Genomic DNA, 25,375 nt, shown 5'->3' with positions numbered 1-25,375 from the left:
AAGAGACCGACCACAGCGTTGCCCTCCCTCTAGACCATCGCGTACAGGGGTGTAACCAGTCTGGACTTGATAACCGAGAGACTACAAATACTAAAAACAACAAAAGCGAAAGTAGGGACCTGATCCTACAAAGTACTCAGGTAGCTCTGGATATATATCCTTTTAATGGTATGCTGCCTTACTGGAAATCAATTGACAGTGTGAAAAGAAACTTTAAGCTTTTACTAAATATCCATTGCAACACTCTGATCGCGATAAACTTGCTCTGCACAGACCCCCCAGCACACTAGACTCATGCTGACATTTTCTGACTCAGCTACCCCTAAAATGCTACTGAAATATAGGGCCATTTTACAGGACTATAATATTGTTTTAAGGCGTGTTTTTAAAGACACAGAATGAAAACAACTACTGCCAAACTTGTCGTATAGCCGGACCGACCCCAAGCAATCAACGCCCCCTCTGCCGAAGGCCTTTCGCCATAGGGCCATGATTCATTCGGGAGGGCTGTCAAAGAGGAATATGTGCGGTGAACCCAGCTGTAACACTCCCTTGGAGAGGAAAACGTCAGAGCAAAAAGGCCAAACACACAAAGAACGACAGCCCAATCTAGATAATTCAAAGATAGGACACTCCATTATGCCTTTGGCAGATCCAGAATTTCACCACTCTCTACTCCAGCTGGAATGTGATCAGCCAATGCCAAGTGACGACCCTCCCAAGGGAAATGGGACACATAGAGAGCCAGAGACAGATTTAATTGTCTTTGACGAAGATCCCCCGATGGTCCCAGCAATTCAGAAAACACCGTCGATGCCGGGAAATTGGGAAAATGCTGCAAATCAACCCCGAGAACAACAACACCGTGCATATCCTAAGAACGGTTGCATCATTTCCGAACCAGTGGGAGAGCTGATAAGAATTTCCCCACCACAATGAAGCCAAGCCAGTTATGGAACGTGCAGCCTTAACATTATCTCATGGAACATAGCGGGTTGGGCCAACAAACTAGGGGACAAGCCATTTCGTGAATATATAACGGGTTTTGACATAATAATGCTGCAGGAAACTTGGGCAACTGACAACATAGTTTTCAACGGTTACGACGTCTATGAAATCACGGCCTCTAAACCGCTTGGAAGGGGACGACCGAGGGGGGGCCTAGTAACTCTGGTTTCCACTCAATTGGCGTCACAAGTTACTGAGTGCTCAGTTTTTGAGCAGCTGGCACTGGGGATCACTTTGCATCTGGAATCCAAGAGTATCATTCTGCCTGGCTTTTTTTACAAATAAGTCTTGACCTCATCATTGCTAATGGGGCATTCCCCGGGGACAGAGAAGGCGAGTACACATTCATAAATACAAATGGAGCCAGCACAGTAGACTACTGCCTCACAAACAGAGAGGCCTTCGAATCAATTAAAAAATTCACCATAGATAATAGGACTGAAAGCGGCCACCTACCTCTAATCTTCTCCACTACTGGCCAAAATTCAATTCAGCGCTCGCACATAGAACATAGATAAAGCAAATTATCCAGCATTGCGTAGGAAAAAATGGACACCTGAGATAACAATTGCAGTTGAGAATAGATTGAATTCACAAACTGCAATTAAGTTAAGATCAATTATAATAAACAATCTATCAGTAGACTCCTCCCTGACGGCTTATGAAAATCTCATTAAGTCCTTGCAGGATGTAGTTTCGGTTAACATAAACTCAGCCGGCAAGCCACGCACTTGGTTGGTTTGACCAAGAGTGCCGCACAAAGAAGGAAGCCTTAAGCAACGCTTATTTGGCCTATAGAAACGCTGGATAAAACTCCTTACCTCCATCTTATTTTAAAATCAAAAGAGTATAAAGCCCTTTTGGCCTCGAAAAAAAGACAGTCCGAACAAAATTCCTGGTCCCTGCTATTGAATGCCTCACTAAACAATGAAACTAAACTCTTTTGGCTACTGGTCTCCGACTCAATGAAAAATAGTTCTTCAGCCCCCAGCTGTGCCATTCCAGCTCAGGTTTGGGAGAATCACTTCAGAAATATATTTATGGAAAATCCAAACCTCCCTTCCAGCTTACAGGAGGATGACAGGGCAGAATTGTCACTGCTCCCTAATTGGAGGCCGGTGACTGTGGAGGAAGTCCATACATTAATTGGGAATCTGAAGAGTGGAAAGGCTCCGGGGAAAGACTTTATCCCAGCTGAGTTGATTACATCAAACCAGCACTGGTGGGCTCCGCTTCAGGCAGCGCTCTTTACGGTAGTAAATAACTCGGGTAAGGTACCATATAGCTGGAAACATGCTATAGTAGTTCCAATCTTTAAGAGAGGCCACCCAAATGTACCTTCCAATTATAGGCCAATTAGCCTGTTCTCAATAATTGGGAAGCTGTATGCCCGTTTCCTCAGTAGCAAACTGACAACCTTTCTAAATGAACATAATATACTATCTGAAGCCCAGGCAGCTTTTCGTGAGAACCATTCAACAACAGACCACTGTCTAATGCTGTCCTTCCTAGCTGAGAAGTATACCAGGCCTCTACAGGGTAAACTCTTCCTGGCCTTTATGGATCTGAAATCAGCATCTGACTCCATCCCCAGATCCCAGCTATGCTCCAAATTAAGTCTGATTTTGCAGGACAAACGACTTCTCTTTCTCATAAAAGCCCTGTACAATGGAACCAAACTGCAGGTCTGATGCGGTCGACAGGGACAGCTATCGAACAGCATCGAGATGACTAGGGGGGGTGAGACAGGGTTGTATTTTGGCCCCAACATTGTTTTGTCTATTCTTAAATGACCTAGAAGAGAACTTAATGGACCCAGATGGACACATTCCAAAAATAGGAATGAGAAGGACCCCTTTGTTGTTGTATGCTGATGACGCAGCCATCATCTCGCATTCCAGGCCGGGCTTGAATTATCTGTTGAGGAAACTTTCTGATTACTGTCCTGGAAATGGTTTATCCATTAATTATGAAAAATCTAAAATCTTAGTCTTCGAAAGAAGATTCTCCCAGTCTAAATGGGTGCTGGATGGCCATAACCTTGAACAGGTAAAATACTTCAATTACCTAGGGCTCACATTGCATCATACAGGATCTTGGAAGCACCATTGGCAAACCTCCCTTCAAAAGGCGGAGATTACAAAGCTAGCCATACATAGATTCTTCTTCACAAAGGGCGGCAATATGTTCCAGCAGCCTTAAGGGTTTTCAACGCAAAGCCCGTTTCCCATTCCTGTATGCAGCAAATGTCTGGCATAATGGGGACCTGCCAAAGCTAGATGGCTTTCAGGCAAAATTTATACGATCTCTGCTGCAGGTACCTAACTGCGTCCCCAAATCCGTACTTCTGTTAGAAGCTGGTGAATGCCCAATTTCAACTAAAGCGTGGTGGTCTGCCCTAAAACATTGGCTCAGGATTTCAGTGTTTGATCTAGGGAAGGGTCTGTACCAACATCTGACCAATGAGGAATTTGTCAGCAAATGGCAGAAAACCATGGCTAAAAAAGCCACCTCTATTGGTCTGTCCCCCCCCCCCCCCCAACTGTATTACCTGGGTTATGAAGGCGTCCAAAAGGTTTTAAAGCAAAGATTATGGGACAATGCACACTGTGACTTGCGATCTCGATCACACGCAGTCTGTAGTCCGCTGGCAGTAGGAGTTCAATATGGGCATGTCTTTAAGTTAACATCTTACATCAAAAACCTGACAGTACCTAACTACCGAAGGCTCTTCACCAAAGCCAGACTGAATGTCTTCCCCTCTGCAGTGCTGGATGGTAGGATGAGAGGAGTTCCCTACCAGGACAGACTTTGCGCATGTGCTCAAGACATCGATTCCATAGATCATATTTTGTTACATTGTGCGAAGTATGAGCAGGCCAGGGCTGAACTGATACTACCCTTGTTGGTGCCTTTCCCGGGAAAGTCAGAGGCTCACTATGTCAGGTTCCTACTGGAAGACCGGACAAAAGCCAGAACGTTGGCAGTGGCAAAGTTTTTATCGGTGGTTGCAAGAACAAATGAGTCCTATATTCTAAAAAAAATGCTTGATTAACCCGGCTGTATGGACTGTGTATTGATTTGTAATGATTTGTTGGGTCTCTGGACCGTATTAAAGATTGTTGTTGTTGTTGTTATATATATTTATATATTTATATATTTTTATTTATTATTTCAACAGGATTCAGCTCCATGTCATGTTGCTGCTGTGTGCAAAAGGTCGTTTGAAGATAATAATATTCCACTGCTGGAATGGCCTGGGAATAGCCCAGACCTTAACCCAAGTGAAAGTCTATGGAGCCGACTAAAGAAACTTCTTAGTCTGAAGCAACCCAGCAATAAAGCCTAATTAATAGAGGCAATAATTTGGTCTTGGTTTCAGATTATTACAGCTGCAGAACTAAAAACCTGGTTTACTGCATGCGAAGGCGTTGTAAGGCCGTAATTAAAGCTAAAGGTTACCAATGGTTACCAAAGGTTTCACGTTTTTTCTTTATGACTGCTGTCCTAATAAATACTCCTTCTTAAAAGTCATTGCATTACATTCTTCATTAAATTATCTTTCCATTGCTATATAATTTTATGGTATTACTCCACACAAAAGTGGTGTTATGAGCCATCAAACCTCAGAAATACACTTTTCACAAAAGGTTTCCATATTTTGGCCAATAGTATAAGTTGTTCATTTTAAAGTTAATGTTCTTTTTATATGGCATCAAATTATTATTATTATTTATGTTTCATGTTTATATGTGTGTTGGAAGCTGCCCAGAGTGGCTGGGCAGATGGGCAGGGTATAAATATAAATTATTATTATTACTACAGTGGTACCTTGATTTAAGAACAGTCCTGTTCCGGAAAGTTTGTAAACCAAGGTACCACTGTATCATCATCACCACCACTGCTACTTCTACCTGAAATTCAATAAGTCTAGCTCTTCTTCTCTGGGATGAATTTTGTTTGGCCCAGTCATGGCATCCCCTCCATCTCCAATGTCACTCGTCTCTTTGGTCAATCCAAGACTGACAGGAGCAAAAACAAAAACAGAAAACCTGAAGCTACTTATCTTTCCTAACAATTCTGAAGCTGACATTGAAGATGGCCTGGGCAGCTCAGACCAGCCCAATCATAGTATGAAAAAGGGATAATTTGAGGAAGATTGTTCAAAGAAAAAACTGTAAAGTTACTCTTTCTTGTGGGGGTGTTAGGTTTCCAGGTGTTGTAGGGGGCGCTGTTGAGCTCTGTGAAAATTTATGAGGTTGGTCCATAGAGGTATTTTTTGTATTTCCAGGCAGATAGGACGATCCCACAGGGAGCCTTACCAAGAGAGGCCATGATCCCACAATTCTCCTCCATGACGTCCTTATGCAGAGCTCTCTGGTCAGGATCCAGCAACTCCCACTCCTCGTCCGTGAAATGAACAGCGACATCTTCAAAGCACACTGGACCCTAAAAGAAAAAGGGAAATGTCCTCCTCTGAGACAGGAGAAATATGATCTGCTACACAATGCTCTGTTGCTTCCAGTTTGCCTGATGGAAGGATCCAATTACTCCTCTCCTCTTGAGCTGTTCTGGGAAGATTCCCTCCCAATGCCGTAAAGCCAAATTCAAGGGGTTCATGGGAGCATGGAGAGGGGGAGGATTGAGGGGCAGGCCCCATTTTTCATCCGATGAGGCTGGTTAGGTGAATCCAGGCCACTATTTGTTCTCATTTGTCCACTGCTTAGAAAACAATTTTAGCATTCAGTGATCAATCTACAATTAAAATAAGCCTATTTTGGTCTCCTGGCTCTGAGAGACAAGCAGGGAGGGTGGCTTCTGGCAGAAGGAGAGGGAGCCACCGGTGGCGCCTCCTTCTCCTGACTCACCTCAGCCTCTCGTCCTTCCTCTCCCACTCGCCTCCTTCCTCTTCTGCCTCTGATTCTGCACTGCATTCTGCCACAGAGTCTCCCAGCTCACTAAGCCCTGTTTCCCCTTCAGCTTCTGACACCTCCTCTTCCCAGGATTCTCCTTCTTCTCCCTCTGACCGCCCATCCTTCCTCCACCTCCACTCCTTCGGCTCTGAGCCATCTTCCCTTCCTGGTTCCCCGGCTGTTTCCTCCCACCACTCCTCTGTGCCCAACCAGTCCATGACATTGCTCCATCCCTCGGCCTCTGTCCTCACAAGGCAGCTTCCCCTGACCTGATCTGCTTCCACAGCCACTGCTTCCCTTCTGCCCCCATGAAAACATGGATCAGGAGGTCTTGCCGGCATCCTTCTGCCATCTGCAAGAGAAAAAAGGTAAGCAGGACGCCAGGAGTGCCTGCATCTCTCACAGGTGAAACAGGGCATCTCTAACTACAGATGGGCCTTTGAGAAAGCCTTACCTACTGAGAGTATTTGGACGTTTGTGCCCATTTCATATGTTTGTTGTGAAAAAATACATCTCCCCTCCTCTGGACCCTTGTTCCCAACTGTCTCCCCCCAAAACAAGATGAAAAGAAACCTCAGATGAATTGGAAAACCAACAGAATGAGACCAAACAGAGAAAAACCGCCTTCCTCCTTACCCAGTGGCCTCTCTCCGGTGTCCAACGGAGGCCTCTCTGCCTCACAGGAATCCAGGTCCATTTCTGCAAAGAGATCCTTTCCCTGAGAAAGAAACAAGGATTCAAAACAGAGAATGGGGAGAAATACTAGAAAGAGAATGACAAAGACTTGAAGGGTGAAAAATCTCATTCCATGGATGCCTTCCCAGAAAAAGGATGGGCCATCAGCAGACCATTATGGGATGTTCTCCGTCCTGTTTGGAGCCCCTTGGGAGTATCCAGAGGAAAGTCTCTCTCACCTGCTTCCTCTCCTCTGCCTGACTCAGGAGGAAACCTTCGGCCAGGGCCACTGCCTGCGAACTGGTCTCCGCTCCACAGTCCCTCACCCAGCTCTCCATCTCCAGGGGAAGGACAGCCAGGAACTGCTCCAAGATCACCAGGTCCAGCACCTCAGCTTTCGTGTGCCTTTCTGGCTTCAGCCACTGGTGGTCAAGGTGATAGAGTCGGCTGCAAACCTCTCGGGGTCCTTTGGCCTCCTGGCAGCAGAACTGCCTCAACTGCTGGCTCTGCACCTCTGAGCGGAGGGTGTCCTCCTCACCCAGGATCTTCTGCACAGAGTTTTCCCAGAACCCCCCACTGCTCCCAGTTTGGATGGCATGGCCTCTTCCTGCTTCAGGGCCAGATGAGTCTCGCTCATCCATCTGTGCTCTCAGGAAGCCTCTGAGAGATCAGAAGGAACCCTTTGGTCTTCTGCCAAGTTCTGTCCGTCTTAATGAGAAGCTCTAGCAAATCCTACAAAGCAAATACATTGTTCTGTTACAGAATCTGTAGGACGGGGGGGGGGGGGGAATGGGCTGGACTTCACCGCATCTCAGACCATGAGCTATCTTTTTGAAAAGAAAAGGAGAAAGAGGAGAAGAAATAAGTCTCACAATGCAGAATGTGGAGGCAACTGAAGGGATTTCTGGGAGATGAATCAGCCTGGTTTCTGCTGCCTCCCAGTCAATGCATGAAGTCAGAAGTGACTGACAAGGGAGTCATTTGTATCTTGTGATAAATGGATGCTTTTCTCTAGTGGGGGTCCTCACTTGGGGGTCCTCAGGAGTTGCTCCCCCCACTCCCCTGCTTCTGTCTCTTTTTCTTGCACTTGGACTCTCTGCCGCTCTCCAGACAGACTCCTGGGGTGGGGTCCCTTTTTCTTTGCTCTGTGGGCCCAGGTATGTATCTGGAAAACCTCAGAGAGCCACGTGGACGGGGCCAAAGACGTCTCACTTGAAATTCAGGCGGGCAATTTATTACTATTATTCTGTTAGACAGCTTAACACACACACAGCCATTGATGCCAAGGTCCCTGGAGGCTCAGGGAGTAGCAGCGCCCATTTCCGGCTGCTTTGCCAGCAACAATCCCTTTGGGGCAGAGAGGATGTGGTCCTGGGATGCCCTGCTCTGGGTGCGAGGGGATTGCTGCAGTGGCCTCCGTGGGGAACTGCCCTGGGAGACACTGGGAAACTGGTCCCCAATGCAGCAGCCAGACTATGGGCTGGGATCCCTCTCTTTATCCCTGGCCTTTCTCTCCCACCTTAACTTCCTTGCTCCACATCGGGTTTTATTTATTGGGGGGGGGGGGGCTAGTCCACCTCCTCGTCCAGCTTTGGAAAACCATTTGCACATGTTTCCTCTGTTGTGCAATGAGGCTGAGCGATGTCACACAGAGTTAAAGTCCCAGGGACTCCTTTCTTTAAAGAAGGGAGATTTCGTGGGAGTCAAGGATCCTCTGATCTGCAGGAAGGGGAGCATGGCAGACCTGGCCCCTCCCTGGCAGGACCCTCTCCTCCCTGACTTGGGGTCCCCCCCCCCCATGAGCAGATCTGGCCCCCCAGGCACCCTCCCCCGCTGCAGCCCTGGGACCCCCACCGTCCCCCCACTGCACCCTCTGGGGGGAGAGAGAGGAGACTCACCAGATCCCAGGAGGGGGCAGCGAATCAGTCCTTGCAGGAGAGACACAAAGCAACACCCCCCCCCTCCTTGCAGGAAAGGACTGGGGAGGGAGGGGCCTTGCCTCTGGAGGACCTGCCCCCCCTTCCTTCCTCTCCTCTCTAAGAAGGAAGATCACTTCCCTTTAACCCTTGCCAAGCCGAGTCCTCCCTCGCTCCGCCCTCTCTCAGATTCTTATTATTTTTTATGCATTTAGGGGGGCAGCTGCCCCCCCTGGCTCCGCCAATGCCCAGATATCCTTTTGGGGGTGAGGCTCTTGGCCGGACTCTGAGCATCTCCCTCCCTTGGCCAGAAACCAGAGGAAGAGCTGGCAGGGAAAAGGGCTTTGCAGGAGGCAAGGAAGCTCCTCCTAGAATTCAGGAGTGGAGAGATAGGAGGGGATCCCAGGGTCATCTAGTCCAACCCCAGCAAGGCAGGAATCTCAGCTAAAGCATCCATGGCAGATGGCCGATCTCTGCTGAGAAACCTCCAAGGAAGGAGAGTCCCCCACCTCCCAAGGGAGACCTTTCCCTGCCCAACTGCTCTTAGGTGTCCCTCAAGGCAGCGGGTCCTGAGTTCTAGCCCTGCTGAAACCATTGCACTGGCTGCCAAGGAGGAACCAAGCGAAGTTCAAAATAAATAAATCCCATTCTCATCATAAATGAGTAATACCTTCTTATGCATGCTTTTTATACTAATATACAATAGTATGCCATTTCCCTTTCCAGAAATGGATGGTTGTTGTTATTATGTTTAGGGAAGCTTTTAATATTTGTTGGACTATTGTATTTTAATATTTTGTTGGAAGCCGCCCAGAGTGGCTGGGGAAACCCAGCCAGATGGGCAGAGTATAAATGTATTATTATTATTATTATTATTATTATTATTATTATTATTATTATTATTTAAATTGATCAGGTGAGTTTTCTCCTTTCGAAAGAGGGAGGTGGAATCTCCACGGTTGCTAATAGCATAATGTTGAAAGACTAGGGAAATATGGGGAGCCCTAGAGCATCTGCTTGGCATGCAGAATGTCCCAGGGTCAACCCCTGACATCTCCTGCCAGGGCTGGACAAAATCCCTGCCTGAAACTCTGGGGAGCTGCCAGTCAGTGTAGGCCAGGGGTCCTCAAACTATGTCCCGCGGGCCAAATCCAGCCCTCCAGGGCCGTGAATCTGGCCTGCACGGCAGTTTCAGAGCCCACCAAGTGTCCGAGGCTGAAAGCATCTCGCCGCCCGCTCAGTCAGTCCTTGTGCTGCACTGAGGTAAACGCCATTGGCGTGGTGGCAGCTCTACCTATGACAGGCCAGGGGGGTTCGCTCAGGGATGGGGCAGTGTTGTCATTTGGCTTGAAGAGAGGAGTTCAGGTTGGTGGAGGAAGGCAGACTTGGGTCAATTTGGTTTTGTTACATAGACATTTACTTTAAAGGTGGTAGAAGGAAGTATAGTCCTATTTCTGTAAGTGGCACAGAGGTCTTTCCACTAATGTGGTTTACATGCTCTGAGAGATGGGATCTATTTTGTTATTTTAATTTTAAAAGGGTGGAGTGGAACCGGATATTGACCATCTTGTTAGCCTGGGGCATTGGTCAGCAACCTTTTTCAGCCGTGGGCTGGTCCACTGTCTCTCAGACCATGTAGTGGGGCCAAACTATATTGAGGGGGAATGAACAAATTCCTATGCCCCACAAATAACCCAGAGACGCATTTTCGAAAAAAGGACACATTCTACTCATGTAAAAACACACTGATTCCCGAATTGTCCACAGGCCGGATTGAGAAGCTTGCCTACCCCTGGCCTGGGGAGCCACATTCTGGTTGAAGGAGGCCAGGATTAGTCCCCAAGGCCTGGGATGTCCCTCCTCCCCTGCAGTAGGACTTGGAACCCAGGAGAAAACTCTTGGAATAGCCTTGCCAGGTGCTCAGGGACGGACTCACCTGTCCCCATGTCCTTCTCTTTGGAGATGTGCTGCGGTTGCACATCCCTCCCCCAGGGGTGAGTATTGGAGAGAACCAGAGCAGGGACTCAGACCTGCCCTCCTTGCCCCCCCACTCTGCACTCTCGGATGTGGAGAAGCCCTCCCTTCGTGAGGAACTGCCGGAGGTGATTCAGAACTGCCAGGCAGCTCAGCTCAGGGGGCTCTGCCTCCACGTTGCACCTTTGACCATGGACTGGACTTGGACCTAGCCTCTCGGGTAACCCATGGGACCAGCACAGTTTGCTCCCGCCACACCCACACTCCCCCTTCATTGGGGTGCGTTCGGGAGGAACCAGAAGCCATGGCTGACCAGGCGGCTGCGCTGGTGGCATTGGCTCAGGAAAACCGGGTCTTGACCCACACCGTTCAGCAGCTAAGCAATGCAGTTACAGAACTTCAGCAGCGTTTGGACGCCTTACCAGCTCCTGGTGCCGACGCCCCAGCTTCTGGCAAGTACCCAGTGGCCCTACCAGAGAAATTCGATGGGTCCCCGGCCAGCTTTCCCATGTTTCTTGCCCAGACCAAGCTGTATATTCAGGGGCGAGCCCGGAATTTCCCCGATGACCGCACCAAGGTGCACTTCCTGATCAGCTTGCTGAAGGACCGGGCGGCCAAGTGGGCATTGCCGCTGCTCCGGCAAGACTCTCCCTTGCTGACAGACTATACAGGGTTTTGCAACCATCTGGAAACCGCGTTCGGCAACCCTCAGAAGGGGAGTCAAGCCAATCGGGCAATTCGGCGGTTGAAACAGGACAATTCCACAGTGGCCGCCTACGCCACAGAATTTCGACTGTTGGCACAGGACTTGTCCTGGAATGACTCCACCCTTCAGGACCAGTACCTCGAGGGGCTGTAGATACTGGACCAGCTGGCCATGATGCATCACCCCGCCACGCTGGACACCCTTATTCAACGGAGCCTGCAGATAGACGATCGGTTGGAGGACCGTCACCAGGCTCAGAGCCACCAGCACTCCCGGCTCCAGTCCTTCCCAGCAGTTCCACGGCCACAGCCAAGTCACAGGAGGAGCCAATGCAGCTCGGGGCAGCGCGGCCTCGCCTCTCCCCCTCGGAGAAGACTCGGCATCTGGAGGGGAACCTGTGCCTCTACTGCGGCGGGAGTGGACACTATGCCCAATCTTGTCCTGAGAAAACGCCAGCCACCGGGAAATGGCCAACCCCAGTAGCCAATGGCCCAGGCTACCTGGGGTCCCAAACATTGCATGATGGGCCCTCGCCGGTGGAATTGCAACACCTCATGGTGCCGGTGCGTCTATACCCCCCCTGGCGGGCCCTGGATTCTCACCCACGCTCTGGTAGATTCAGGGGCAACCCGCTCCTATGTGGACTCTTCCTTCGCCACCCATCATCAGGTGCCACTCCAGGACAAGCCAGAACCGGTACAGGTGGAGGCAATTGATGGACGGCTCCTGCGCTCGGGTACCGTTACTCAGGAGACTCAGCCCTTGGTCCAGTGTCACCAGCAGCACCGGGAGGTGCGCACCTTGGACATTGCCACCATGCCCCGGTTTCCCCTGGTGCTCGGGATGTCTTGAACCTGTCTTGAACCTAGCTAGGACCCCTATAGTAACTGCAAACAGAAGTAAGTCGGGGATCTCCAACATAGACAGGAACCAGCAGGAACTCCAAGCCCACAGTAGAAAGAAAGAATGGATCCTAGTCCTAAGCCCGGAAAAGATGGTATTCACGAACTATCCAAAACCACTGGGTCCTCGCACAGGGACAGACCGCGTGAGGCACCTGCTGACGATTATAAACAACATTCTACCTGGGGCAGTTAAAGCAACCGACATAGACAGTATAGACTATCTATATCAAGATGGACATTCAGTCCGTGCCCTGATCACTTTCACAGATCATAATCTGGTCAACTTCATCTTTAGAACATGAAATCTATTTTTAAAGAAAGGAATAGATTTATTAAGAATCTTCGAAAACAGAGCTCCGCTAACTTCCCTACTGGCGGTCAAGGGGGAAGGGAGACCGGGAACAGAGGAACAAAATGATAGAGCGCATTTGCAACAAAACCAGCAAAACCAGAGCCTAGTGCACCAGCAGGAAAACATAGCCCCCATTGAGACTCAACTTCATTTGAACGACAGAGAGGACTTTTTCTCCATAGAAGAACATGCCCTAATAAATTGGTTCTGGTCACTGCAGATGCCAGCCCAAAAGGAAATCTTGGTTAGATTGGACACCCTGAGAAGCAGACTGACCAAAAAAGAGACCCATGTTGAGACTACGGAAGGCCCACACACACGGCCTATATCCCCCAAGTGCCTAGTGGACAAGAGGACGGTGGGAGGCGCCTTTAAATGTGTAGATTCGGAAGACCAATTGCAGCCCCCGCTGGTGTATGGTAAGGCAAAACTAAAACAGACTGTCACGTCTCCGAGTACCTGGTTCAACTATCTAAAACTCTCCCCAAATGAAATAGCTACTCCCCCAAGTCCAAACCACCCCCTTAAGTCCCCAGGAGTTATGGATAATCATTCCCTTATGCAGCAGATGCCTATTGACAAACTTAATGGGAGTGTTTTTTTAGACGTAAAGGGGTCACTGGACACCGTGGACCCAACAAATCTACACCATGGAGGGACAAAGAATTAAAGCTGCTGTCCTGGAACATTGCAGGATGGCGCGCTAAGAAAAACAATCAACAACTTGCAATGTTTCTTAAGCGATTCGATATCATCCTCCTGCAGGAGACCTGGCACAGCGACCCCATTCTGTTCAATGGGTATTCTAGTCACTCCCTATTTGCTACTCCATCTGCGAGGGGAGGTAGGCCTAGTGGAGGTCTAGCTAGCCTTATCTCCACAGAGCTTGAACATTCCCTAAAAGCCCTCCCAAACTGCAATTCACTAGCCACGGCAGTCCTACTCAAATTTAAGAGAGATGCACTGGTAGTGGTCAATGTCTATATGCCCCCCTGCCAAAAGAAATCTATAGTGAAAGCTAACTGGGCAGAGTTAGAGGCATTCCTAGAGTCCATAGAATCTTCCCACCCTTCTACACCGATTATAATTGGGGGGGATTTCAACGCCCGCATGGGAATTGATGATAACAATCTTTACAGCCAATACAATCAGATTCAGGACCCTGAAAGTCCAACTGAAGCAGGCGTTTCACGACTTTCTAAAGATAATAAATGCAACTTCTCCGGGCTATGTCTAGCCCAGGTCGCAAAAAGAAGGGAGCTGATGATATTAAACGGTAGTAAGGAAGAGGACCGCCCAGGGGAGTATACCCATTTTTCAAAAATGGGAGGAAGTGTGATAGACTATATACTGATATCAAGATTCGCCTATAACTCTGTGTCGAAGTTTCAAGTGGGACACAACATCGAAAGCGACCACCTCCCACTAATTTTAGCGCTCAATGGTCCATCGTTTAATAAACACACGGCTAACCTTTACTACACCCCCATTGTTAATCTGGAATCACTGGCCCCCAGAAGAATTAAATGGACCCCCATGCTCAATACAGGGCTAACTTATCTCCTCCATTCGGAAGACGTGAAGACCATCTACTCAGCCATTGTATCAGCTAATACCGGGGGAAAGGCCATGGACTCGTTCATTGAATTATTAGCAAGACTAAAGACCTTCATAACAACCAAGATACTTAATTCTGCTACAAAGCGGGCAAAGGATCAAGAGAGATGGTTTGATTTGGAGTGTAGACAAGCAAGGAAACGTCTGAGATCAACCTATCGGAATTATAGAAACACCGGAGCACCCTCGCTATTTATGGCATACATCTATTTAAGACGAAATTACAAACAGCTATTAAAGGTAAAAAAACAAAAAGCTGAGAGATTGGCCTGGTGTAATTTAGTGAAGGCCTCGAATGAGAAAGACTCAACCTCCTTCTGGCGTACCATTATGGGCCTCCTGGGCCAGGAGCAGATTGGTCCCACATGTACTGTAGAACCCCAGGAGTGGACGAAATATTTTCAAACCCTCTTCCATGACGACAAAGCTCAGCACAATGATCCAAGTGCCTACCCTGAGAATTTACCATATTGGCCTCCTGTCTCCATAGAGGAGGTGGGGAAACTAATTGCCCAACTGAAAAACAACAAAGCCCTGGGCATAGACCACATTCCAGCAGAGCTCATGAAGAACAATATCAGTTGGTGGGCTCCTATAATGGCGTCAATATTTACATACATCGATTCAACAGGCATAATACCTGGTTGCTGGACTGAGGCAGTAATTATTCCAATGAAGAGTAGAAGAAGAGTTTGGATTTGATATCCCGCCTTTCACTCCCCTTCAGGAGTCTCAAAGCGGCTAACATTCTCCTTTCCCTTCCTCCCCCACAACAAACACTCTGTGAGGTGAGTGGGGCTGAGAGACTTCACAGAAGTGTGACTGGCCCAAGGTCACCCAGCAGCTGCAGGTGGAGGAGCGGAGACGCGAACCCGGTTACCCAGATTACGTGACTACCGCTCTTAACCACTACACCACACTGGCTCTCAATCTATAAAAAGGGCCCTATGGCGGATCCAGCGAGCTATAGACCCATTAGCCTCCTTACTATCCCCAGCAAACTGTATGCCAAACACCTCCACATCAAACTAATTGACTGGATGGAAACTGAGGCAGTTCTGGCAGAGGAGCAAGCCGGCTTCAGACAGGGCAGAACAACAATAGACCATTGCTTCGTATTAGCACACCTCATTGACAAATACGTCAATAAAACACGTGGGATTCTATACGCAGCATTTATTGACCTGAAGGCGGCCTTTGACTCGATCTCACGAGTCAAACTTTGGGCTAAACTCAATGCTACCAGCATTGACAAAAGATTACTATTCTTGATAAAAAGCCTATATAAAGACTCCAAGTTATATGTAAGAACCTCAGTAAATGGGCAACTAATTGGCCCTGTACCAGCCACCAAAGGAGTCAAGCAGGGCTGTATTCTAGCCCCAGCCCTATTCAACTTATATATAAATGACATGGTCAAATACTTAACATCCCCGGAGTTTCATGCCCCCAAATTGGCCGAAAAATCAATTTCAGCGCTCCTCTATGCAGACGACGCAGTTCTCTTATCACGAACTAAAGTAGGCCTCAAAAGGCTACTAAGAGAATTCTCAGCCTACTGCAAGAGAGATCAACTGGTGGTTAATCACCAAAAAACCAAAGTCATGGTCTTTGCTAGGAGACACAGACAGCACAGATGGGAGATGGACAATCAGCCAATAGAACAGGTCAAAATTTTCAAATACCTCGGAGTAGTCTTCCAGTCAACAGGGGCCTGGGAGGCTCATCATAAATATGCTAGGGAAAAGGCATCTCAAAGCGCCAAAATACTGTCTCGCTTTTACTTTACGAAGGGGGGCAGACATATCCCAGCAGCTCTGGAGGTCTTTCAAGCAAAACCCTTGGCGCAATTACTCTACGGGGCCCAAATCTGGACGGGAAATCATTGCCGCACACTCGAAACGGTCCAGTCTAAATTTTTAAGACAGATTCTAGCCGTTCCACCATGCGTACCAAATGCGGCCCTACGGCTGGAGACTGGCCTCCTCTCCGTCGAAACCCGGACCTGGCTAAGAACATTCAACTATTGGCTTCGCTTAAACTTAAACCCATCTGGACTACTATCTCTAGTAGCACGAGATGCTCATAGAAGTCGGTGGTCCAAAGTAGTGCAACAAAAACTACTTACATGTGGCCTCCAAGCACAGCATCTCCTGAAAATGGGTCTACCCAAGGCAAATACCGTTATTGACCAGCGCATGAAGGATATTGAACAACAGAATAATCTGGCCTATATTAAGAAATTTAGTGCTTGGTACGCGTATCTGCCTCCCTCCCACTTTGATTTTCGGGCACCTTATTTGTCTACCTTAACCACTCCAAAACTTAGACGGGCCTTTACACTGGCCAGACTAAATATGTTGCCATCAGCTGTTCTCGAAGGTAGATATCAAAAAATTTCATTTGAGAACCGGCTCTGCCCCTGCGGAGCTGGCTACGTGGAGACAGTATCACACGTTCTCTTGTCCTGTTCCCTGTATAAAGATCTCAGGGATGAGACCATCACGCCGCTACTATCTGCCATCCCGGGCCGCTCTTGTGAAGCTAAGTTGTTCTCACTCCTAGCCGACCAGAGCAGCTCGACAACAGAGAAGGTTGCCAGGTTTGTCGAGAGAGCAATGAGACTGAGAGCTGCTGTCTGAATGACATTAGTGTCGTCACCTGGATTCCTTGCCTAGGATCTTATTATTATCATTACCTCTGCCAAGTTTTAAGTAGTGAGATTATTTTATGATAACTATTTCCGTAATGTATTTTTGTTTCTGTCTGTCCTTCGATGCAATGGCCTGTTGGCTATGCAAATAAAGCCTATTCTGTTCTGTTCCAACGGTACATCAACCACGTGTTCCAGGACTTGCTAGACAAGTACGTGGTGGTGTACCTAGATGACATTCTGATTTACTCCCATTACCCAGCTCGCCACGAGGGTCATGTCTGGTTCATGTTGCAGCGCTTGCGGGAGCAACGTCTGTATGCTAAGCTCAGCAAGTTCCACCAGCGGTCGGTGGACTTCCTCGGTCACCAGCTCTCCCCTGATGGGGTGCACATGGATCCCGGGAAGGTGGCAGCAGTTCGGGAATGAGCAGCACCCTAGAACCGCAAGGACCTACAGTGGTTCCTGGGGTTTGCCAACTATTACTGGACCTTCATTGTGGACTATGCTCATCCCGCCACCCCGCTAACCCGACTGCTGTGCCCCAAGACACCATTCTCCTGGGACAAGGTGGCAGAGGTGGCGTTTCAGGGGTTGAAAGCCTGCCTCCAGAGGGCACCGCTTTTACAGCATCCTATGTCAGCATCGCCCTTGAGCCAGTGCCACCAACTGGACTCATCCACTTCAGCCCCGACTGGGCCAGGCGAGCTGGGGTAGCACTTCCAGAGACCACCTTCTGCACAGGAACTGGTCAAAGTGCTGTGGACTCACAGCTTACAGTTGTGAGCACCGGATTCACTTCTAGAAGACAGTCGTTGCACAGCAGAGTATAGCAGAGCATAAACGACTCAGAGAGCAGCTCTGTAGAATATCTTCTTTATTCTATCTACAACTATAATACACAACTATATACAGAGCTAAATGAGGTCTAATGAAAATGCTGAACTGCACTGAGTGTCTACAGCTGCTATATATATATATATATATATATATATGATAATTTTTATTGTTTTACAACACAAATATACAATTTTGTCCAATTTTTAACAAACAAATTCTCTCTTTTTGGACTTCCTTCAGCTTCTCTGACAATCATCCATCTGTACCTCTTAATTACGCATTCCTTCTCCTTTAGTATTTAGTCTTCCCTCCCATATCTATTGTTTTTGACAATACCTCTTAAATTTCACAATGCTTCTTTAAATCCCACTAACGTTGTTTGCACATCGCATATATTTTTCAGATATTCTACAAATTTCCCCCAGTCTTCGATGAACTTTTGGTCTTTAAGATATCTGATTTTCCCAGTTAGCTTGTCCAATTCTGCATACTCCGTCAGTTTCGATCTCCAATCTTCTATCGTCGGTATTTCCTCTTGTTTCCATTTCTGGGCCAGTAGAATCCTTGCAGCTGTAACAGCATATTGAAAGAGTTTGCAGTCTTTTCTTCTTATCTCGTTTCCTGTAATCCCTAAAAGAAAAGCTTCTGGTTTCTTTACAAATGTATATTTTAACATCTTTTTCAACTCGTTATATATCATCTCCCAGAAACTTTTAACTTTCTTACAATCCCACCACAAATGGTAAAACGTTCCTTCTTTTTCTTTACATTTCCAACACTTATTAGACATCTTAAACATTTTTGCCAATTTTACTGGTGTTATATACCATCTATAGAACATTTTCATCACATTTTCCTTTAACGCCGTACATGCAGTGAATTTTAAGTTTTCTTTCCATAATTTTTCCCAATCCTCAAATTGTATATTATGACCAAAATCCCTGGCCCATTGTGTCTACAGCTGCTCTTAGCAGCAACCTTATCTACACACACAATCTCTCTCTAACACTCAGTCTCTCTCTCTCTCTCGGATACTGACTGACACTTTGATGTTAGGCTGGAGCGGAATAAGTAGAGAGCAGAAACCGCCCCTCCTCTCTGGAGAATCAGCAGAGAACATCAGCAGATTCTTGGATATGGGAGGAGTGAAATCTCATTCTAATCCCTTTCGTTCCTTCGTGGTGGAGACAGACGCCTCCAGTACAGCTCTCGGTGCCGTCTTGTCCCAGCAGCACGGACCTGATGCGCTGCTGTTACTCTGCGCCTACTATTCCTGCCAGCTTCTTCTGGCAGAGTGTAACTATACCGTGTGGGAGCAGGAACTACTGGCCATCAAGGTGGCCTTTGAGGTCTGGGGCCATCATCTTGAGGGGGCAAGACACCTGGTGGATGTGAGAACCGACCACCGGAACCTGGGGTACCTCCAGACTGGGTTGACCACTTGGCATTGGAGGAGTTCGCTTACAACAACGCGGTGAACACCTCCACCCAGCAGACCCTGTTCCAGGCCACTTACGGTTACCATCCGCGTTTATTCCCGGATGTGCTGCAAACATCTGCAGTCCCGACGGTGACAGATTGGCTCCAGGAGCTCCAGTCTCAGCACCAACTATTGATGGAGCAACTGCGCCAGGCCAAAGATGCGTACAAGGCCCAGGCTGACCGCCACCACCAGGTGGGGCGGAACTCCGCGTCGGCAAACCATGGGGCTATATAAATTCTAATTGGACTCCATTTGAATTGGGCAATTGTATCCAGGCTGCAATTAGCTTTTTGGTCCCTTAGGAACAACTGAGCAACTTCCCTAGAGTGGAAGACCAGAGCCTATAATAATAAAAATCCCATAGAAAGGCCAAGGCAAAGACATCTCTCTCAAGAAATGCCCAAACCTGTGCCACTACAAGGTGACATGGTCAATATGAAAGCCCTACGGGGATTCACCAGGGATTGTTGCTGCTGTGATATGATGGAGGTGTGAGTCCAGAGGAGAGCTAGCTTTGACACCTGGGAACACACACAAAAGGCAGAAACAAAACAAACTGCATTTTTCACTCATTATTTGACCTTCTCTCTAAGTGTAAAGCATAGACCACTATTGAGAATGTTTCTCCCAAACTGCAAGTATGCCACAAGTAATTTAGTACAAAATGCAACATGTGTTATTTTTTATGTGATATCCTATGTCCAGCTATGTGCACTGCTACACTTGCAAATAGCCTTAAGAGGCCTGACACGCAAGTCTCTTAAGTTTTACACGAAGGCATCCCCAAAGGGGGGAATTGTTATAAGAATTTGTAGGTGAATATATATATAAATGTACCAAGCAAACACATATATAAACCACATGTCCAAAACCCACAGGAAAAGTCCTAAAGCCATTTTGACTCTTTCACTCTTTCAGTCACCTCAAATATTTCTCTACAAGATCAAAGGAAATTTAGAAACCTCCTGATTGTCTCTGTCCTCACAAATCCTGCCTTAAGGGCACATTTAAGGTGTGAATAGGGTGAGCCTGTGACCTGGCTCAGGAATGAAGTATTATCATTACAAGATAATGGCCAGCCTCCCCAGGTAATCTAGTCAAGTGGCCATTAACAGGTAACCTGGCAGACAAGGTAAACACAATGCACTCAGATTTCTGTTGTAGACTGCCTTTTCTGTGACGTATGTATGATGTTTCTGGGGGTGGTCTTGGACTCCAGGGCGGGCAATTAAAAATGTCTATATAAGGGATTGCATGCAGGGTTCGGGGTCCTCCTCCTCTCTCCTGCGTGTGGGGAAGAACCTTGTTGCAACAGTTAATAAAGAAGAGGCTTACTAGCTGCTTTGCTTCTCAATATTCTTTGGTTGGTCTCTGTTATTTTCTCCTACCGATAGAGAACGTACAAAAGGATTGTATATAGGCTCTTGGGTACCCCATAAGGAAAAAGGAGCAGGTTTTTTTCCTTATATCACCTGCAATCATGTGTGGTGAGTTAGCAATTCACTCCTCCCGTTGTTGAATATGTGGCTAGTATGGCACGTGCCCCTGTTTACTTTCCTAGGATTGGAAATTGTAAGAACGGAAGTCAGTCTTATCTCTTCCGCTCTGCTGTGCTTTTGCACTGTTCTTTGTCTCCCTGTCTGTTGCTGAAGAAGAGAGAGGATGCCATTATGATCCGTTTGGTGTCGTGTGCAAATGTGAGGAGCATCCCCTCAGTTCCTTCATCCAAGTCACTTATCAAGACGTTGAACAACAGCAGGCCCAGGACAGAACCCTGCAGCACCCCTCTGGTCACTTTTCCCCAGGATGAGGAGGAACCATGAAGGAGTCCTCTTTGGGTTTGGTCAGTCAAATCCACCTAACAGTTACCTCATTCAGTCTTTTTACCAGCATTCTCACATAAATATCACAGAGGACATTGTCAAAAGCCTTACTGAAATCAAAATACACAATTTCCACAGCAGTCCACTGATCAACAAAGTTTATAACTCCATCCAAAAAAAGAAAAGAAGAGGAGAGATTTCTCTGGCTTGGCTTGTTTTTGAGAAAGCCATGCTTTCATCCTGTATGTTTATATTGTAAAATCTTCAGATAAATTTTAAAAAGGATAAATGAGGATATAGACAAGCTGGAACATGTGCAAAGGGAGGTGATTTATGTATTTATTTAATTTGCAAACCACCCGACCCAGTGGTGCCGACTTGAATAAAATATTGGTGAGGGGCCAGGTAAGGCCCGCCTTGCACTATCAATCACATGATGCATGCACACCATTTGAATGGCAAGGTCTATAATGGCAGTGACTTTTTAAAAAAGTAATATTTTGAGCCCGTAGTTCAATTTCCCAGCAGCTCCCCTTGCCCCGGAGAACACTTCTAGCATTCCATCTCCTCTGCCTGTGACATTGTTCAGCAGTGGGGAAAGTGACCTCTTCACACTGGATGTCCATTTGGTATGGCCCTTTCCAAGTTTGTCTTTCATTTGTTCTCCTATGTGTATTGCCAATAGAAGCCAAAATTCTGTGGGTACTCTAGGTGGTGCAGAAAGCTGGTTTTGGACTACACCTCCCATCATCCCTAGCCAGCAGGACCAAAGGGGAGGGATGATGGAAACTGAAGTCCGGGAGCTGAAGGGGACCCAAGTTTGGGAAAGCCTCCTTTAAAGCAACTTTTGCGTTGGGACCTGTCCACATTTGTATTTTCTTGTATTTTGTTTTTCTCATGACCTTTGTGCGGTTTTTAAAATGTCTTAAAAGGGCAAATTGAAAGCAAAATTGTATGGCAAGTAGTGGAAGAATAAAAGGTTGCATTTGAAAAAACACACAAAGAAAACCTAGGGCGTGGCCTCCTCAAATATTTTATGGGGGGGCAAAGACCCCTAGGAATTTGAGAGTGGCTGTATTCCCTACACCCACATGTCTCAGGATGCTTAGAACATAAAAACACAACATAAAAACACAAAACATCATTAGATGTCAATAAGAAAAAGGCCTGGTTAAAAAGGTGTGGATTTGCCTGGCTCCTAATGTTGTATAATGCTTTTTCCGACCTTTGTACGGATTCTTTGATGGGAAGTGAGTTTAGAGTTAACAGTGAAGCTCTTTCCACATTCCACACACTAATAGGGTTTCTCCCCTGTATGAATTCTTTGATGGGAAGTGAGTTTGGAGCTATTCCTGAAGCTCTTTCCACATTCCACACAATGATAGGGTTAGGCTACTGTATGAATTATTTGATGGGAAGTGAGATTGTGGCTGTGACTGAAGCTCTTTCCACATTCCATGCACTGATAAGGTTTCTCCCCTGTATGAATTCTTTTATGGGAAGTGAGAGCGGAGCTCTGATTGAAGCTCTTTCCACATTCCCCACACTGATAGGGTTTCTCCCCTGTATGAATTCTCTGATGGGAAGTGAGATGGGAGCTCTGACTGAAGCTCTTTCTACATTCCACACACTGATAGGGTTTCTCCCCTGTATGAATTCTCTGATGCTTAGTGAGATCGGAGCTGTTCCTGAAGCTCTTTCCACATTTCACACACTGATACGGGTTCTCCCCTGTATGAATTCTTTGATGGAAAGTGAGAGAGCAGCTATCAGTGAAGCTATTTCCACATTCCACACAATGATAGGGTTTCTCCCCTGTATGAATTCTTTGATGGGAAGTGAGATTGCAGCTCTGACTGAAGCTCTTTCCACATTCCATGCACTGATATGGTTTCTCTCCTGTATGAATTCTTTGATGGGAAGTGAGAGTGGAGATCTGACTGAAGCTCTTTCCACATTCCACACACTGATAGGGTTTCTCCCCTGTATGAATTCTCTGATGCTTAGTGAGATCGGAGCTCTTCCTGAAGCTCTTTCCACATTCCACACACTGATAGGGTTTCTCCCCTGTATGAATTCTCTGATGCTTAGTGAGATCACAGCTCTTCCTGAAGCTCTTTCCGCATTTCACACACTGATAGGGTTTCTCCCCTGTATGAATTCTTTGATGGGAAGTGAGATGGGAGCTCTTCCTGAAGCTCTTTCCACATTCCACACACTGATAGGGTTTCTCCCCTGTATGAATTCTGTGATGGTAAGTGAGAGAGGAGCTATCAATGAAGCTCTTTCCACATTCCACACACTGATAGGGTTTCTCCCCTGTATGAATTCTGTGATGGGAAGTGAGTTTAGAGCTAACAGTGAAGCTCTTTCCGCATTCCATACACTGATAGGGTTTCTCCCCTGTATGAATTCTTTGATGGGAAGTGAGATCGGAGCTCTGATTGAAGCTTTTTCCACATTCCGCACACTGATAGGGTTTCTCCCCTGTATGAATTCTGTGATGGGAAGTGAGAGAGGAGCTACATGTGAAGCTCTTTCCACATTCCACACACTGATAGGGTTTCTCCCCTGTATGAATTCTGTGATGGTAAGTGAGAGAGGAGCTATCAATGAAGCTCTTTCCACATTCCACACACTGATAGGGTTTCTCCCCTGTATGAATTCTTTGATGAGAAGTGAGAGAGGAGCTACGAGTGAAGCTCTTTCCACATTCCACACACTGATAGGGTTTTCCCCCTGTATGAATTCTTTGATGGGAAGTGACATGGGAGCTCTGACTGAAGCTCTTTCCACATTCCACACACTGATAGGGTTTCTTCCCTGTATGAATTCTTTGATGAGAAGTGAGCGAGGAGCTCCCACTGAAGCTCTTTCCACATTCCACACACTGATAGGGTTTCTCCCCTGTATGAATTCTTTGATGGGAAGTGAGAGAGGAGCTCTTCCTGAAGCTCTTTCCACATTCTACGCACAGATAGGGTTTCTCCCCTGTATGAATTCTTTGATGGGAAGTGAGACTGCCGCTGTGAGTGAAGCTCTTTCCACATTCCACACACTGATAGGGTTTCTCCCCTGTATGAATTCTTTGATGATAAGTGAGATCGGAGCTACGAGTGAAGCTCTTTCCACATTCCACACACTGATAGGGTTTCTCCCCTGTATGAATTCTCTGATGCTTAGTGAGATCGGAGCTCTTCCTGAAGCTCTTTCCACATTCCACACACTGATAGGGTTTCTCCCCTGTATGAATTCTTTGATGGGAAGTGAGAGAGGAGCTCTTCCTGAAGCTCTTTCCACATTCTACGCACAGATAGGGTTTCTCCCCTGTATGAATTCTTTGATGGGAAGTGAGACTGCCGCTGTGAGTGAAGCTCTTTCCACATTCCACACACTGATAGGGTTTCTCCCCTGTATGAATTCTTTGATGGGAAATGAGATGGGAGCTCTTCCTGAAGCTCTTTCCACATTCCATGCACTGATAGAGTTTCTTTCCAATGACATTTTGTTGATGGGAAGTGGAATGGGAGCTCTGACTGCAGCTTTCTCCACACTCCAAATTTTTACCTGGCTTCTCCTCTCTGGGGAATTTTTCGTTGTCACCTTTGCTCTCAATTTCCAATTCATCACAATCTGCAATGGAGACAAAAAGGGATTAGAGCCTCAGGAACAAACGGAAAAGAACTGAAGGGGAGTTCATTACCTGCATTTTTTGTCATTAACCAACATATTTATTATGAGATTCTGAGGAGTTGTTGAATGTTGCTTTGTTTGATATACAGTAGTGGTCAAATTTGTGGAAGACCTTTGGAAAAAAGTGTATTTCAGAGGTTTGCTGGCTCATAGCACCACTTCATTTGGAGTAATGTCATAAAATTATATATCAGTGGAAAGATAATTCGATCAAGAATGCAATCGAGATAGCAGTCCAACAAAGTTTGTTCAATTACCCCTATTCTATCAAAATTATAGCCAAATAACCAGAAAAAGAAAGCACAACTTGCTTAGGTTGACTTTTGTCAGTGTGTTATGTGATTGCTATCAAGTTGGTTGGTTTTGTGTGTTCTTTCATTTAGTGAGGGTGTAAAACATAATAAAATTATAGAAATGGCACAAAGAGTTGCCTGGTCTCCAGAAAGTGAGTAAGATTGTACTATTAAATGAAGAAGGCTACAGTTATGGAGAAATTAGAAGAGAGATTGGGAAAAATTAACCAAAGTTGGCCTTTCTATATTTTTGAAGAGGTATAAAGAGACTCAGTCACTACAAAATCAGACTTGTTAAGGCAGGGAATGTGTACAAAGGCAAGTGACGATAGACGAGTGGAGAGACTGTGCCTACATGACAGAAGAAAATCATCTGGGTGTATACAAGATGACATGGCACAATGTAATGGGAAGTTGAGTGCAAGTCTGGTCTAAATATTAGAATTCTAAGGAAAAAGCCATTGTTATCTCTCCAACAAAGGTTGAAAAGATGAAACCTGTGTTAAGTGGACAGTGGAACAATG

The 25,375-nt window shown here is 46.7% G+C and overlaps 3 protein-coding genes across 7 annotated transcripts in view; 1 reads left to right on the top strand and 2 right to left on the bottom strand.

The window, feature by feature from the left end:
• LOC114595488 (uncharacterized) overlaps positions 1–8,553 on the bottom strand; it is a 29,216-nt gene extending 20,663 nt beyond the window's left edge. The window contains exons 1-5 of the mRNA XM_077928031.1: positions 8,495–8,553; positions 6,836–7,328; positions 6,558–6,639; positions 6,191–6,273; positions 5,331–5,457 (exon numbers count right to left, since the gene is read on the bottom strand). Of these exons, the coding sequence (XP_077784157.1) occupies positions 5,331–5,457; positions 6,191–6,273; positions 6,558–6,639; positions 6,836–7,237 (694 nt within the window). The 5' untranslated portion in view covers positions 7,238–7,328; positions 8,495–8,553. The remainder of the gene's footprint in view (positions 1–5,330; positions 5,458–6,190; positions 6,274–6,557; positions 6,640–6,835; positions 7,329–8,494) is intronic.
• Positions 1–25,375, top strand: part of LOC144327627 (uncharacterized) — a 365,071-nt gene that overhangs the window by 113,321 nt on the left and 226,375 nt on the right. The window lies entirely within an intron of this gene.
• Positions 18,335–25,375, bottom strand: part of LOC144327628 (uncharacterized) — a 119,973-nt gene continuing 112,932 nt past the window's right edge. For all 5 annotated transcript variants that reach the window (XM_077928020.1, XM_077928015.1, XM_077928019.1 and 2 more), the window contains exon 6: positions 18,335–24,498. In XM_077928020.1, the coding sequence (XP_077784146.1) occupies positions 22,253–24,498 (2,246 nt within the window). In that variant the 3' untranslated portion in view covers positions 18,335–22,252. The remainder of the gene's footprint in view (positions 24,499–25,375) is intronic.

Source organism: Podarcis muralis, chromosome 4 (assembly GCF_964188315.1).
Source record: "Podarcis muralis chromosome 4, rPodMur119.hap1.1, whole genome shotgun sequence".
In the NCBI taxonomy this organism is placed as follows: domain Eukaryota; kingdom Metazoa; phylum Chordata; class Lepidosauria; order Squamata; family Lacertidae; genus Podarcis; species Podarcis muralis.
This window is presented reverse-complemented; position numbering and strand designations above follow the sequence as displayed.